General features: G+C 47.3%; 3 protein-coding genes across 4 annotated transcripts; 1 reads left to right on the plus strand and 2 right to left on the minus strand.

The window, feature by feature from the left end:
- Positions 1 to 5,474: 5,474 nt before the first annotated feature.
- On the minus strand, positions 5,475 to 6,729 carry H257_08270 (hypothetical protein). Its single transcript, XM_009834092.1, has 3 exons — positions 6,361 to 6,729; positions 6,014 to 6,316; positions 5,475 to 5,962 (listed from the first exon to the last, which is right to left on the minus strand). The coding sequence occupies exons 1-3, from the start codon at positions 6,697 to 6,699 to the stop codon at positions 5,504 to 5,506; spliced, it is 1,101 nt and encodes a 366-aa protein (XP_009832394.1). The 5' UTR covers positions 6,700 to 6,729; the 3' UTR covers positions 5,475 to 5,503.
- Positions 6,730 to 7,005: 276 nt separating this feature from the next.
- On the plus strand, positions 7,006 to 10,068 carry H257_08271. Of its 2 annotated transcripts, XM_009834093.1 has the most exons (8): positions 7,006 to 7,228; positions 7,279 to 7,729; positions 7,811 to 7,925; positions 8,561 to 8,736; positions 8,929 to 9,125; positions 9,183 to 9,249; positions 9,552 to 9,789; positions 9,838 to 10,068. In XM_009834093.1, exons 1-8 carry the CDS (start codon positions 7,078 to 7,080, stop codon positions 9,967 to 9,969), a joined length of 1,527 nt encoding a protein of 508 aa, XP_009832395.1. In that variant the 5' UTR covers positions 7,006 to 7,077; the 3' UTR covers positions 9,970 to 10,068. The 2 variants fall into 2 exon arrangements, with proteins under 2 accessions (XP_009832395.1, XP_009832396.1); XM_009834094.1 differs by lacking the exons at positions 9,552 to 9,789; positions 9,838 to 10,068 and having other exon boundaries at positions 9,183 to 9,481.
- Positions 10,069 to 10,696: 628 nt separating this feature from the next.
- H257_08272 (hypothetical protein) lies at positions 10,697 to 11,721 on the minus strand. The gene has a single exon (XM_009834095.1). It carries the CDS (start codon positions 11,676 to 11,678, stop codon positions 10,740 to 10,742), a length of 939 nt encoding a protein of 312 aa, XP_009832397.1. The 5' UTR covers positions 11,679 to 11,721; the 3' UTR covers positions 10,697 to 10,739.
- Positions 11,722 to 12,525: the final 804 nt, after the last annotated feature.

Genomic DNA, 12,525 nt, shown 5'->3' on the forward strand with positions numbered 1-12,525 from the left:
TACTTCCTCGTCTTGTATGATCATGTTGTGTAAAAGCAGGCACACCGTTGCAACCAAGTGAATTGCATCGGGGACCCATAGTCTGCATGGGTTGCGCAGCACAGCGAACCGCTGTTGGAGTACTCCAGAGCAACGCTCGACGTCCTTGCGCGCGACTTCCTGGTCCGTAGCAAAGCGCTTTGCAGTCAAGTCTACTGGCTGAGGAATCGATGGCACAAAGTGGCTGGAGGCAGGATAGATACCATCGAACATGTAGCGATGTGACAGGTGGGTTAACGGCTTGCCACCACCTTGCCCGCACCCAGCTCCTAAGTACCTGGCTCATGACGAACCCTAGCTAATGCTTGCCTGGGAATGTGTCTCAAGGGCAAATATGGCTTACAATCGCTAGCCTAGTGAAGTTCCCCAATGTCTCAACCGCACCCGCATCCATTGTATACAAAAGTGCATATTAGTGTAGAAGTAGTGAAGTAGACTAAGAAAATTTCATAGTGATGAGGATTAAGGAGATCATTGTAGATCTTCAGTTAATTCATTGTGCATTTTGCCCTCAACTACACCCATGAGATTTATTTCAGAAAATGAGCCGTATGAAGCTGACCTCGTCGTCGTCATCGTCAGATGACACCGATACTGTCGATGAATACATGCGGACCTACTTTCCGACTGCCAAAGCTAACCAAGGATCACTCCCAGGTCGCAATGCGAACGTTGACAGGCATCGCAGTATTGGTGACAAGCAGCTCTGGGACTACAGTACTTCGACAACAACCCGGCCAATGATGATGGTAGCTCTTTTTAAGGATTACAAACGTATCACAATACAATTCCACTCTATTTCGACGTCGATACCGCATGAGTCGCGAGCTGTTTCTCCGGATTTCACAAGATGTGGCCTACCATTCAGAGTACTTTCGACAAGGGACGTGATGCCGCAGGGTACTCGGGTTCTCCACGCTTCAAAAATGCACAGTAGCGATGCGCATGCTGGCATACGGTGCTGCTGCAGACTCAGTCGATGAGAACTTTCGCATGGGTGAGTCCACCAAACTAAAGACGCTGCAGTTATTTTGTTATGCTGTGGATGAGCTCTATGCCACCGAGTACTTGAGTCGACCGAGCGCCGAGGAGACTCAGGAACTGCTCGAGGAAAACGCGCTTCGGGGGTTCCCTGGAATGTTAGGCTCCCTTGACTGCAGTCATTGGGTGTGGAGTAGTTGTCCAGTTGCAAGGCATGATAATTCTTTATTTATCCATTATCATTATCATATTTTGCATTCTTGTGGGAGCGTTTAAGGGCAAAGAAAAGAAGCCGAGTATTGTCATCGAAATCGTAGCTTCAATGAACTTGCGGGTGTGGCACTACTTTATAGGTTGAAGATGATTGGACTTGAAACCTTGGTTTCTACTACATAGTAGCAGTATCTATAGTACGATATTTATGATGACTTGTAGGAATGGCCGGGTCAAACAACGACATTAATGTTTTGCGGTGCTCGTCTCTTTTTGATCGCGAGCGCACAGGAGTTGCGCCAGCCGTGTCATTAAACATTGGCAGCTCAACTTTCACCAATCCGTCAGTACTTTAATAATATAATTGTCGGTATATCGATATTTAATAGTTTTATGAATTAATAGATATTACTTGTTCTGTAGCACTGCGGGAGGAAGGGGGTGGGGGAATTGAGATTTATCCCTGGGACTCCAATAAATATCGCTGGTACCCGTACATTATCCGAATAAATCTCATTCGATAAATCTCACGGATGGAGTTCCTCTAAGCATCCTCGGAGGAATTCCACCGCTCGGTCGGCGAGGTGGTCGAGGTAGAATAGGCGCCTGATCGAGGCCACCAGTGCCAAGTGGCCACGGTGTCCAATGCTGCCACAATGGGCGACCACCATGATCCGTTGGATCAGGTCGTCCGCCGCACTTGGTATCCATAGGCGGCCGTCCACGTTCCATAACTCGCCATCATTCGTCGTCCTGGGCGTTCGTTCACTCGCTTGTTCTTGAAATACGTCGAACTTGGCAAGTTCGAAGTTTTCTTTCGCTACAGCTGTTGTTGAAATATGTTCAAGCAAATAATAATACTCCTGAGTATGTAACTCTAGCGCGCATGTACACGCCGTTAGTTTCCGTGGAAGTGGCAGATTCAGTTCCTGGTTGACTCGCACGTGACAGCTTGAATAGAGTTGCATGTATTCTCTCAACAAAGGTACACTATGATTTGAAGGAATCAAGGACATTTAATTCGTCATGGTGATGTGTTTCTGTCCTGTTCCCGCATCATGTTTTGTGAAACTCGGACATGTCGACAGGCGCATAAATCGAAAATAATCGAACTTTGATGTCTCGGAAAAAATAATTGACTTGTTAATGGAATTCGCAAGGTGAGCCACCTTGCTGCTTTTTAATATCCAATCAGAGTCCATCACACCTTGTTTCTTACACAAGAGGTTACAATTTTGAACTTTGAATTTTGTAGAGCTTTGTGTGATGTGCTGCTCCAGAGAATTGTGCACTGATGAGTGCACTCCGACTATGTCCAATGTGGTTCTCCCCTTACAGCTAACATTATGTTGTGCGCTCGGTTGGATCGCAATGTCGTGGTGGTTCTGGTGGGCCAACGCGGTGGCGCAAGAGGTCTTGGTAGCCCAACCCAAACGCAAAGTGCTAACGCTGCCACTTCAGCACTTCCGATGGGTGCCACCAAGACGTCTCTTGCGCCACCGCCCGCGCAACCACGTGATCACACCGGCAGGGAGGTGTACGGCACCGACACGGAACGGTGGAATGAGGGATGACCAATTTCATTGGGTTAGTAGGCAAGTGGTGAAATGAGACCTGTTAGAATTGACCGAGTCCTGAATACCACTGTTGGAGGTGGCTTCACACCGACACTTACTACTTAGTGGTTTCATATCTTTACATATCTAGGAAGAGATCCAAATAGTGATGGTTGTAGAAACATCTTATACGATATACATATATTCACTCTTGAACAATCTACTTTGTGCCTACTCCTTACTTCCAAAGTCTAAGACCACATCACATGATCTTGCTCTCATACACAGCCTACAATTATCTGAAGGCTCCTTGCATCAACCGCCATCACTGGAGTAGAATACTACATATATCGCAACACGGCGTGATGAATCAATCTATGCAGCGATTTTCGTGATTTCACGGCATCTGATTGGACAAAATTGGACAATTTTGAATTCGCAAGGTGACCTAATTCCAACAAGAGCTGTCTCTTTTTGGAATTCGTAATTAACAGACACATGAAAAATATGAAACATCAATACAAACTTGAAGATATATTTAATTGAAACTATACAATTTCAGAATTATTTATGGAATTCGCAAGGTGGTTCACCTTGCGCTCCATACAAAATTGCCTATTTCACCTTGCTTTTTCTGTTTAATGTAATTTAAATTAATCGTAATTGTCCCACTGCAATAATTTATTTTATGTCCATGCTGAAGACAATAATATGTTTTCGACAGTTCGATCACCAGCACCAATAATAAATTGATGGACTATATTGACCAAAAATTGTTTAATTGCACCCTTATCCCATATACTATGGCGACCTCGTACTCCCCAAAGGACCTCCCCAAGCTCTAAGATCGACGAATCGTCTTCCCGCGCCTCACTCTTCCACAAGGAGTCTGTCAGGAGGGAACTCTCGGCAATAGCATGCAATGCTATAGAGCTACAGGTCATGCATTGAATGCATGCCCTCATCTCTCGACTGGGCTTACATAAAGCACTCGCTTGGCCAATACTTTCGTCGACCAACGGTGATCACCCGATTTTGGGGTAATTACCTGTATAAATGGATAATATTATCAAATATAAGAGGAAATATTTGATGCAAGGTATACTGAAATCAAGTTTAAAAACAATAGAACATGGAAGATGTTCCAATATTATACCAGAGTAGAATTTTGAAAAGATGAATATTTTCAAACAAGTGGTAATTTTAAACTATTAATATTCGAACTCATTGAACTCGCCATCGTCACCCCCCTCAACTTCTTCATCCGGACTTGTGTCGTCGACAGGGTGGCGAAGAAGTCTTAGTGCGCAGAGTTCATGTATTGGGCAAGGTTTTGGTAGCCAGTCGACTTCCTGATGGTGATGATAGTGGATGGCGCGCACCGGTGACACTTGAACCGAGTTACGATGCGGTGCTTTCCAGTTTTGGGGTGTTTGGTGCGGCTCTCGACGTCCAGGTGGCTTCAGATTCTCCGAAAAGATGACTAACTTGTGAACAACGTGTGCACTTTCATGGGGTACTGAGGTATTAGCCTTCGAGTACACGCCATCTTAACGATACCGGTATTGATAGCTCACGGGAAGAATTTCACTCCTTGAATTTAAAGTGACGACTTTGTCAAGCTATAAGCACCACGACGAATTGGATTTACAGTTAAACTAACCAATGAAAACAGAGTCATCTGCTATTCTATTCCACCAATCACATGCAATAAAGAACAAGATTTGAAAACAATATAACGTTAACGTTATGCTTCTTTTTTGTTGAAGAGAGTGGTATAGATTTTGAGGAAAAACTTGGCGTACCCCTGGAATCGAACCCGGGGCCCATCCACCACCGCCTGATCGTGAAACCGATATGCTACGCGCCAAGACCTTGGCTTGTTACTTTGACCATCGTTTAGGTCAGCAAAATTGAATTTTTCGGCTGTTCGAATTTCAATAAAATTATGAATTGTTCTTCCGAACGACAATACTTTGTTTATATTGAAATTATATATTGACAAGCTAAAATAAATTTAAATATATTTTTCCCCAGCCCTGTACATGATAGCCCATTCATTACTAACTCAGCCAATGCAGCATGTCTGCGCATGCACAGCTCACCCGCAAGTATGCGCACGCACGTTCTTGAAATACGCGAATTTGGCATGTTCGAAGTTGCCTTTTCTCTACCAGTACAGTTGTTGATTCACGCGAAACGCAGCAAAGTGGCATTGATATTGTCCTTTGACCCAAAATTTGGGCTTTGGTGCTGATTCACGAAATCTATCGATCGATTCTTTGTCCTGACTTTTCCATGCAAATATCACACTGATTTCAGTCACACACTAATTCAATTGGTCGAAGAGTGGATTTGATTGGCCACTTGATAAGTGTTCTGCGTTTTGATTCGTCGATTGATTTTCTGCCGATATTTGGTGCTGCACTTGCCAATTTCGAATCGACGTGACAATAGTATTGGTTGTTGTTATGAGGAATCCCCGTGACCTGATGTGCAGCAAGCATTGAGAAATCGCTGACCTGCGTCGCGCCTTTCCAGGGTGGGTGCATGCGCAATCTGCAGGAAGCATAAATCGTATGGCAAAATGTAAATAATTACACGAGTTACACGCGTACACTACCGGTACTAGTCGCTGGAAAGAGTTACCTTCGAAGTTCTTAGTATTTATATCGAAAACGTCAATCTAGATCTTGTATGGTAAAATAATATTATCAGCACATTATGTTGCTCGTAGGTCGTGTGAGATGCAGCCTCGCTATTCGCGTTTCCATGTCTGTGACCATCGATGCCATTCCTGCCACAAAGTTCCGCAGCGCGTTGTTCTCGATGCGGGCGAGGACGACATCCCGCGAGGAGCTGGGTTCGACTCCAAACATGGCCGCAGTGCGTTCAAACGTCACGACGCCGTCGGTTGTGATGGGTGCGTACTGCATGACCGCAGACCGACACAACGTGATGGAGTCTGTGACAGCGTCCATAACGGTCCAGCCAAATCCATGGGGTCGAAGTTCATTTGGCTGCAATGGAAAGCACTCGTCGTCCCGTACATATATCGATGCACACACCACACGCGACGCGAGGTGGTAGCTCCGAGTGAGTCTGCACAAGCTCGTCCCGAGCTGCGCATTGTACAACCGCCAGTACAACAATTCGCCTTCCTCCAGGACTGTCTACATAACAATAAGACATGCAGAACGACTCGGTATAGGATGAATGGGTACCTCGACATTGTACACGCTCGATTGTATGATGTCGCGACTGGCGTTAACATAGCACGCGGTAACGTCGTTCAAGCCGGCGAGAAGTGTCACTTGATGGTGGCTTTCCATGCCGAGGATGTCCTGGTTGTCGTCTACGTGGACTTGGAGCGTCGAAACGTCTGCGATAGATCCGTTGAAGGTAGACGAAAGCGTAGTATTGGCGGCGTGAAAGACGCGGTCCAGGAGCCATTGGAACCCGTATTGGCGCGACTCACGGTGTGCGAGCAAGGTCGAGTGCAGCCACGGCCGGCTATCCCGCAACGACTACATGCAATCATCAACAACAATCGACATATATGATGTCGTACACGACCGACGGAACGACCGACCCACTCGTGCAGGATTAGAAGCAACTCTTGTTGTCGGTGGACCTGGTCGCGCAGCTTTCGCCTCTTCGCGGCGCGAAGGGCAAGATCGGTTTCGAACCGTTTCGTGACCTCGCTCCACGCGCGCTGCTGTGGTATCGACAGGGTGCGTTGCAGGGTTTCCTGCAACGCTGTGATTTCAGCGACAAGGATGGCACGTTGACAGCGTTGATCTGCCCGATACCGACGCTTTCGTTCGCATTCATATCGCCGTCTAGCCAGCGTGGAGGACAACTCACTGCGACGAGGTGAGGCGGTATCGGTGGCCGTCGACATGGCCATTCAGAGTGAAAGTGGCCGCTTGAGTCCTGCTCTTAACATTTTTTTCACAGCGAAAACTGCGCTTCGTCTCAGTATATATTGACCGATATATTGTCGTGAGTGTAGGTTAAGTGACCCAAGAAAGACGTTTATTTGGAATTAGGACGACGCTATTTGCTTATTACTTCGAAGTGTTAGGACTATGTTGTTATTGGACCAATTACAAAGGCATATTTCGGGTCACGTGACCGCGTCCAGGGTTAGTCACAATTTTGAAATACTTTGAATTCATCATACAAACACCAAGTTCGATTAAAATATCGAAAAAAAGAACGTTCACTGTCGCCCCGCTGCTGCTCTTTCGTCGCCGCTCATATCGATCCTACCGCCAACATCTTCATGGTGGTCGTGCATGTCCTTCTGTTGACCGCGGCGTTGGCCATCGTCGCGCTGTACGGGTATACCATGTTCTCGTACTTTCTACGTTTTGCATGTCACTTGTACTTTCGCCGCATCACCGTCCACGGCGTGAACAACCTCCCTCGAGAAGGTAGGTTGCACATACTCTCCCAGTTCCCCTCCTGACCATGTCAACCGTAGGTCCTGTGGTCGTGTGTCCGAACCACCCAAACATGATGATAGACGTCCTTCTTGTCTTGACGCAATGTACACACATGGGACGCAATCCATACGCGTGGGCGAAGGCTTCGATGTTCAAGAACCCCGTTGCCGGTCGCATCTTGCGCGCGCTCGGGGCGGTTCCCGTGTACCGACCACCGGGTAAACTAGCCAACCAGGACGTGGACTCGGAGAAAACGCCGGAGGAAATCGCCGCCGCCACCCGGCACATGTTTGAGGACACGTGGAAGGTGCTCCATCTCGGCCATCTCGTCGTGCTGTTTCCCGAAGGCACGTCGTACACGTTGCCGCACATGTTGGAGTTGCGCACGGGGGTCATGCGTGTGGCCACGGGCTTTGTCAAGGCGTACGACACCCCCATCACAGTCGTCCCGCTGGGGTTGACGTACTTCAACAAGGACCGCTTCCGCAGGTACTACACCCTGTCGAGCATCCCATTACTGTTAGTAGACGCTCTCTCCTGATGCTCGCGTGTGATGGGGAATATTCGCAGCGAAGTGTCGTTGGAGTTTGGCGAACCGATCATCGTGGACCAAGCGGTGATTCACTCGGACGCGTTCAGCACCGATGAAAGGTCCGAAGTGAAGCGGTTGACCGAGCAGCTCCAGGTAGATAAGATATATTGTCCTTTTACCCAAAATTTGGCAGACTTTTGTGCTGATTCGCCAAATCTATTTTGTCTTATCCAGTATCACACTAATTTCAGTCACTCACACACTAATTCGATGTTGACTTGGTCGAAGTGGATTTGATTGGCTACATGACTCGTGTTCTGGGTTTTGATTGGTCGATCGATTGTCTGTCGACTTGGTTATTCTGCTTATTCGATTGAGCACCCCACTCCAATTTCGAATCGACTTGACAATAGATATATCCTTTTGTTGTCCTAATTTGACTATTTTATTTTAAATTTAATTATACCGACATTTCATTATTTATTTTTCAGGCTTTAGAATTTATTGACTGTGAAATTTGGGTATAATTAAATTTAAAATAAAATACTATTTTATTTTATTTTAAATTTAATTATACCCACATTTCATGACGCCACAAACTACTATTGTGTTTTTTACCCAAATTTACTTTTGTGCTGCTTCGCCAAATCTATTTTGTCCTGTCCAGTACCACACTAATTTCAGTCACACACTAATTCAGTGTTGACTTGGTCGAACAGTGGATTTGTTTGGCCACTTGATTTGTGACATAATGGGTTTTGATTGGTCGTATATCTTGACAATACTAGGAACGCATGCATCGAGTGACGTTGAACGCGCATAACTTTGAATCGTTCCGTGTCGCGCGCACCATCCGCCGTCTCTACTGCGCCAAGCCGCTGCATCCCAAGGATGACGTCCACTTTACACAGCAACTCGTGGATCTCGTCGAGGGCAAGCTCACGACCAAAGAGACCGAGACCGTGTACGACCATATTCCCCGATGACCATCATTCCTCGATGACCCCTTCACTTTTCACATGACCACCATTCTCCAATAACCATATCATTCCCCTATGACTGTCATACAACCATGAATTCCCCGACGACGACCATCATTTGATGTGACCATCATTCCCAAACGATCGTCAGTCCTCATGGGTCGACCAATCGACAGGGTGTTGACGCAGCTCAAGGCGGACGTGTCCAAGTACCAGCACGCGCTGGACGACTTGCGCATCAAAGACAGCGACCTGCTGCTAGATGTAAAGGAATCCCTCGTCGCGCTCGCGGTGGAGCGGCTGATGTACCTGTTGGTGCTGTTGCCGCTGGCGACGCCAGGGTTGGTGTTGAATTTGCCCTTTTACTTTTTAGGTACGTTGTGTATATAAGGGAAGTATACGATGGCGAGTAGTCATGGTCTTGGACTAGGCACAAAGCTGAACGTGTTGGCCGGGTATACCGAGTCGCGGAGCATGTTTAAGCTCGCGGCGGGAATGTACGTCCACAAAACTAGAAATCATGATAGTGACTGGATTATAATGTCGTGGATAGTATTGTTCTTTTTGCCCAAAATGTGGACTTGTGTGGACTGACCTTTTGTATCGTGCTGTTTGGAATCACACTAATTAACGTCACACACTAATTCGATCGTATGACGATTTCCTCCAACCTGATTGGCTCCATTCTTCTGCCGATTGGACGTCTATGCAGTTATTTTTGGTTGGGTCGATTATTCATATCAACTTCGAAGTATATATCTCCAGTTTAGAATATAAACACACAACCATATATATATAGTGTGCTAGTCCCGGCGCAATGGGTCGTGCTGATCTCCACCGCCGCGTATATCTATGGATCGTCGGCCGCGTACGGACTAATGATTGCGCTGCCGTTCTTCCTCTATTCGCACATCCGTGTGTTGGAAGAGAGCCGGAGTATCATGGAGAACGTGTGGTACCTGGCCAACCTGGCCACACGAAAGGAACGCATCGACGTGCTGCGCAACGAGCGCAAGGCCCTGGTCACCACTGTGCAGGTAAACAATTCAAAACGGATTGAAAAGGAGTTCACGTCGAGCCGGTAGAGTTTGGTGAATGCGCTCGTCAAGGACCCGGTGATCGATCGCATCAACAAAGTCAACGCGACGTCCCACGGGCTTCGTCCGGCAGGTCTAAGTCTTCGATATCGACAAGAGTCAAGAAGCGACTTCATTTAACCAGACGTGGCAGGACATTTTCCTCGATGTAACATCACAATCCATAAACATTCAAAAAAGTTCGTGGCAGTGAACGGTATCCGAAATCTGTCATTTGGGAAATCATTCTCGAGAGTACCAGTAGTACTGTAAGCTTACTACTAATTCTCGTAGCAATCTTCCAGAGTGCTATTATTAATAAGATTAATATAATAGTAACGTTACTCCTCATTAGTACAGTGCACCGACGGATTTTTTACCCCATTAAGCCATCCTATCACTCGAAGTTGTGCCAAATTCACGCGATGTAATTGGTCAGTGTACTTCGAAATTCGAGGAAGATTTGCGCGCGACACTGTATTTTGGCTAATAAGATGACTCTATTTTCTTCCATCCATATTATTGGATAATTATCACTATTAATGTCCAAACTTCGTCTATCAGAGTAGAACTACTATCAGTACTACACTACTACTCTTAATAGTCCAAGATTTGGACTTTTCTCCTGATTCGCCAAATCTATTGATCAATTATTTATCCTGACTTTTTGTATGTAAAGATCGTGAAGTATCACACTAATTTCAGTCACACACTATTTTTTCTCTCGGTGTGTTGACTTTGAATTGGACGAAGAGTGAATTTGATTGGCCACTAATTACTTGACAATATTAATACCCCAAGTGGTACTAACTTACACGAGTAACAAGTTGCATCGCAGCATGAAAAATCAGAAGGGCACCCCGAGTATGATGATGGTATGGTACATGATAAGTTAAGTTGTATCTATCTAGCTATGGGTGGCAGATGCGGCAGTCGCACGGTGGCGCACGAGATTTTTGGTGACGCCACGCCTTGGACAAGCGTTGGTTGTGCTTACAGATGAGAGATCGATGGATGGAGGTTTTAGTGTCACTGCCGCCTTTTTGGAGGTTCAAGTGCAACACGAAAAAGAGCATGACGGGGTCGCGGACTCGCGGTTCCATGGACTCGAATTCGAAGTTGGAGTTGGGCAGGAATTCGGTCGTGAGAAACACCACCGCGTCCACGACATCCGCGACGGCAAACGACTGGAACGACGCGTCCATCAAACTGAGGTCGATAAAGTATTGCGCGTCGTCGAGCTGGGCTGGCGTGAGGCTGATCGTGCCAGCCGTGACACCTTGATGGAATTGCCACTGCAGCGTGGGGTGTAAGATGCGAAAGCCGAGACGCTTCAAGATCTGGCATTCCAGGACGAGCACGTGGTGCCAACTCCAGTTGCCCTTGCCACGGCCTTGTCGCTGCTGGAGGGTTTCCTTCACACGAAGCGTGGAGAGCGCGGTGTGGGTTTCGTTGAATTTGGCCGTGATCCAGATGCACGCAATGCTCACAACTTCCAGCCACTCCAACGTGATCGGTTGGATCTTGAGGAATCGGTCGAGGAGCGAGATGCTCATGTGGATCGTGTCTTGCATGAGGCCCATGTTGTTGGTCAGCGTGTAAAGCGCCGCCACGTACATGTTGCGGTCTTGTGTAGTTACATGTCGTAGTCTGGAAGTCGTTCGCTGCCACGGAAACCCTGCAGTGGACCCATCCACGGCGGCAACATCTCCAGTGCCCTTCTTGTGCAGCCACCCTCGATGCAGCGTGAACTTGTCGGTGAGTTTCACATCACGCCGACAGCAGCGCTTGGCAGACACCTCATCATCCTCCGTCGAAGGAGATAGGGACCGCTTCGCGGTGAGCACCATGGAGGCGGGAAATCACAGAATGAACCAAACGGCATGGTTCTACCTCGTTCAAAGTTGTTACGGTACTGTTGGTGTGTTTTCGCGGTCAAATGGAGCGCCGTTTCGATCCCAAAATTCCACCAATCAGTGAGCCCAAAAATGCCGTCTCAATCGATGATTGGCGGAGTTTGGTTCACACATCGAAATCGAAGTATTTAAACCTTCGAACTTCGATTTTTCGTAATTTGGCGCGGTTGCAACAGTTGAGCTTGCGCGATGATCACCTGTACCGCCACCTTCCGTGGCCTCACGTGGGCGGGCCTACGTCTGTTAATGCACGTTTGTATCCATGAAGTGTGGGTATGTCCTGGTGAACTGGTCGACAGCAACCACTTCGACAGCAACCACTTCGACAAAGCTGGCATGCATGATTGTGGGCTCACCGCTGGTCAACGACGACATGAGGGTAAGTTATACTGTACTGTAGTGCGAGGTGAAGAGTGCGTAGCCTCCGCCGCCGTCGCTATCCTGGGTCACTGCGTAATGTCCTGATACGTATCGTCAACTGGACTGAATCTATACGGTATGAGGGAAAGGCATTGCTCTAATCGGCACTCTTTGCTGCACTTTTGCGACAGTGTCAGCGCTGCAAAACTCAGTCGCAGACTTAGCGGCAAGAGGCGCTTACTTGGATCCTCATGGCATTATGGTACAAGCATGATCAATAGTACTCCACACATCGAGTGAGGATCGTGTGGTGCCAGCAAGAGGTCTCGTCGGCCTACTGTACTGTACATACTGGATCGATCTAGCACTGGTCGTAGAAAGAGATTATTCATCAGCACTTGGCAAAAATGTCGAATTTCTC

This window comes from Aphanomyces astaci (genome assembly GCF_000520075.1).
Source record: "Aphanomyces astaci strain APO3 unplaced genomic scaffold supercont1.18, whole genome shotgun sequence".
Classification (NCBI taxonomy): domain Eukaryota; phylum Oomycota; class Saprolegniomycetes; order Saprolegniales; family Verrucalvaceae; genus Aphanomyces; species Aphanomyces astaci.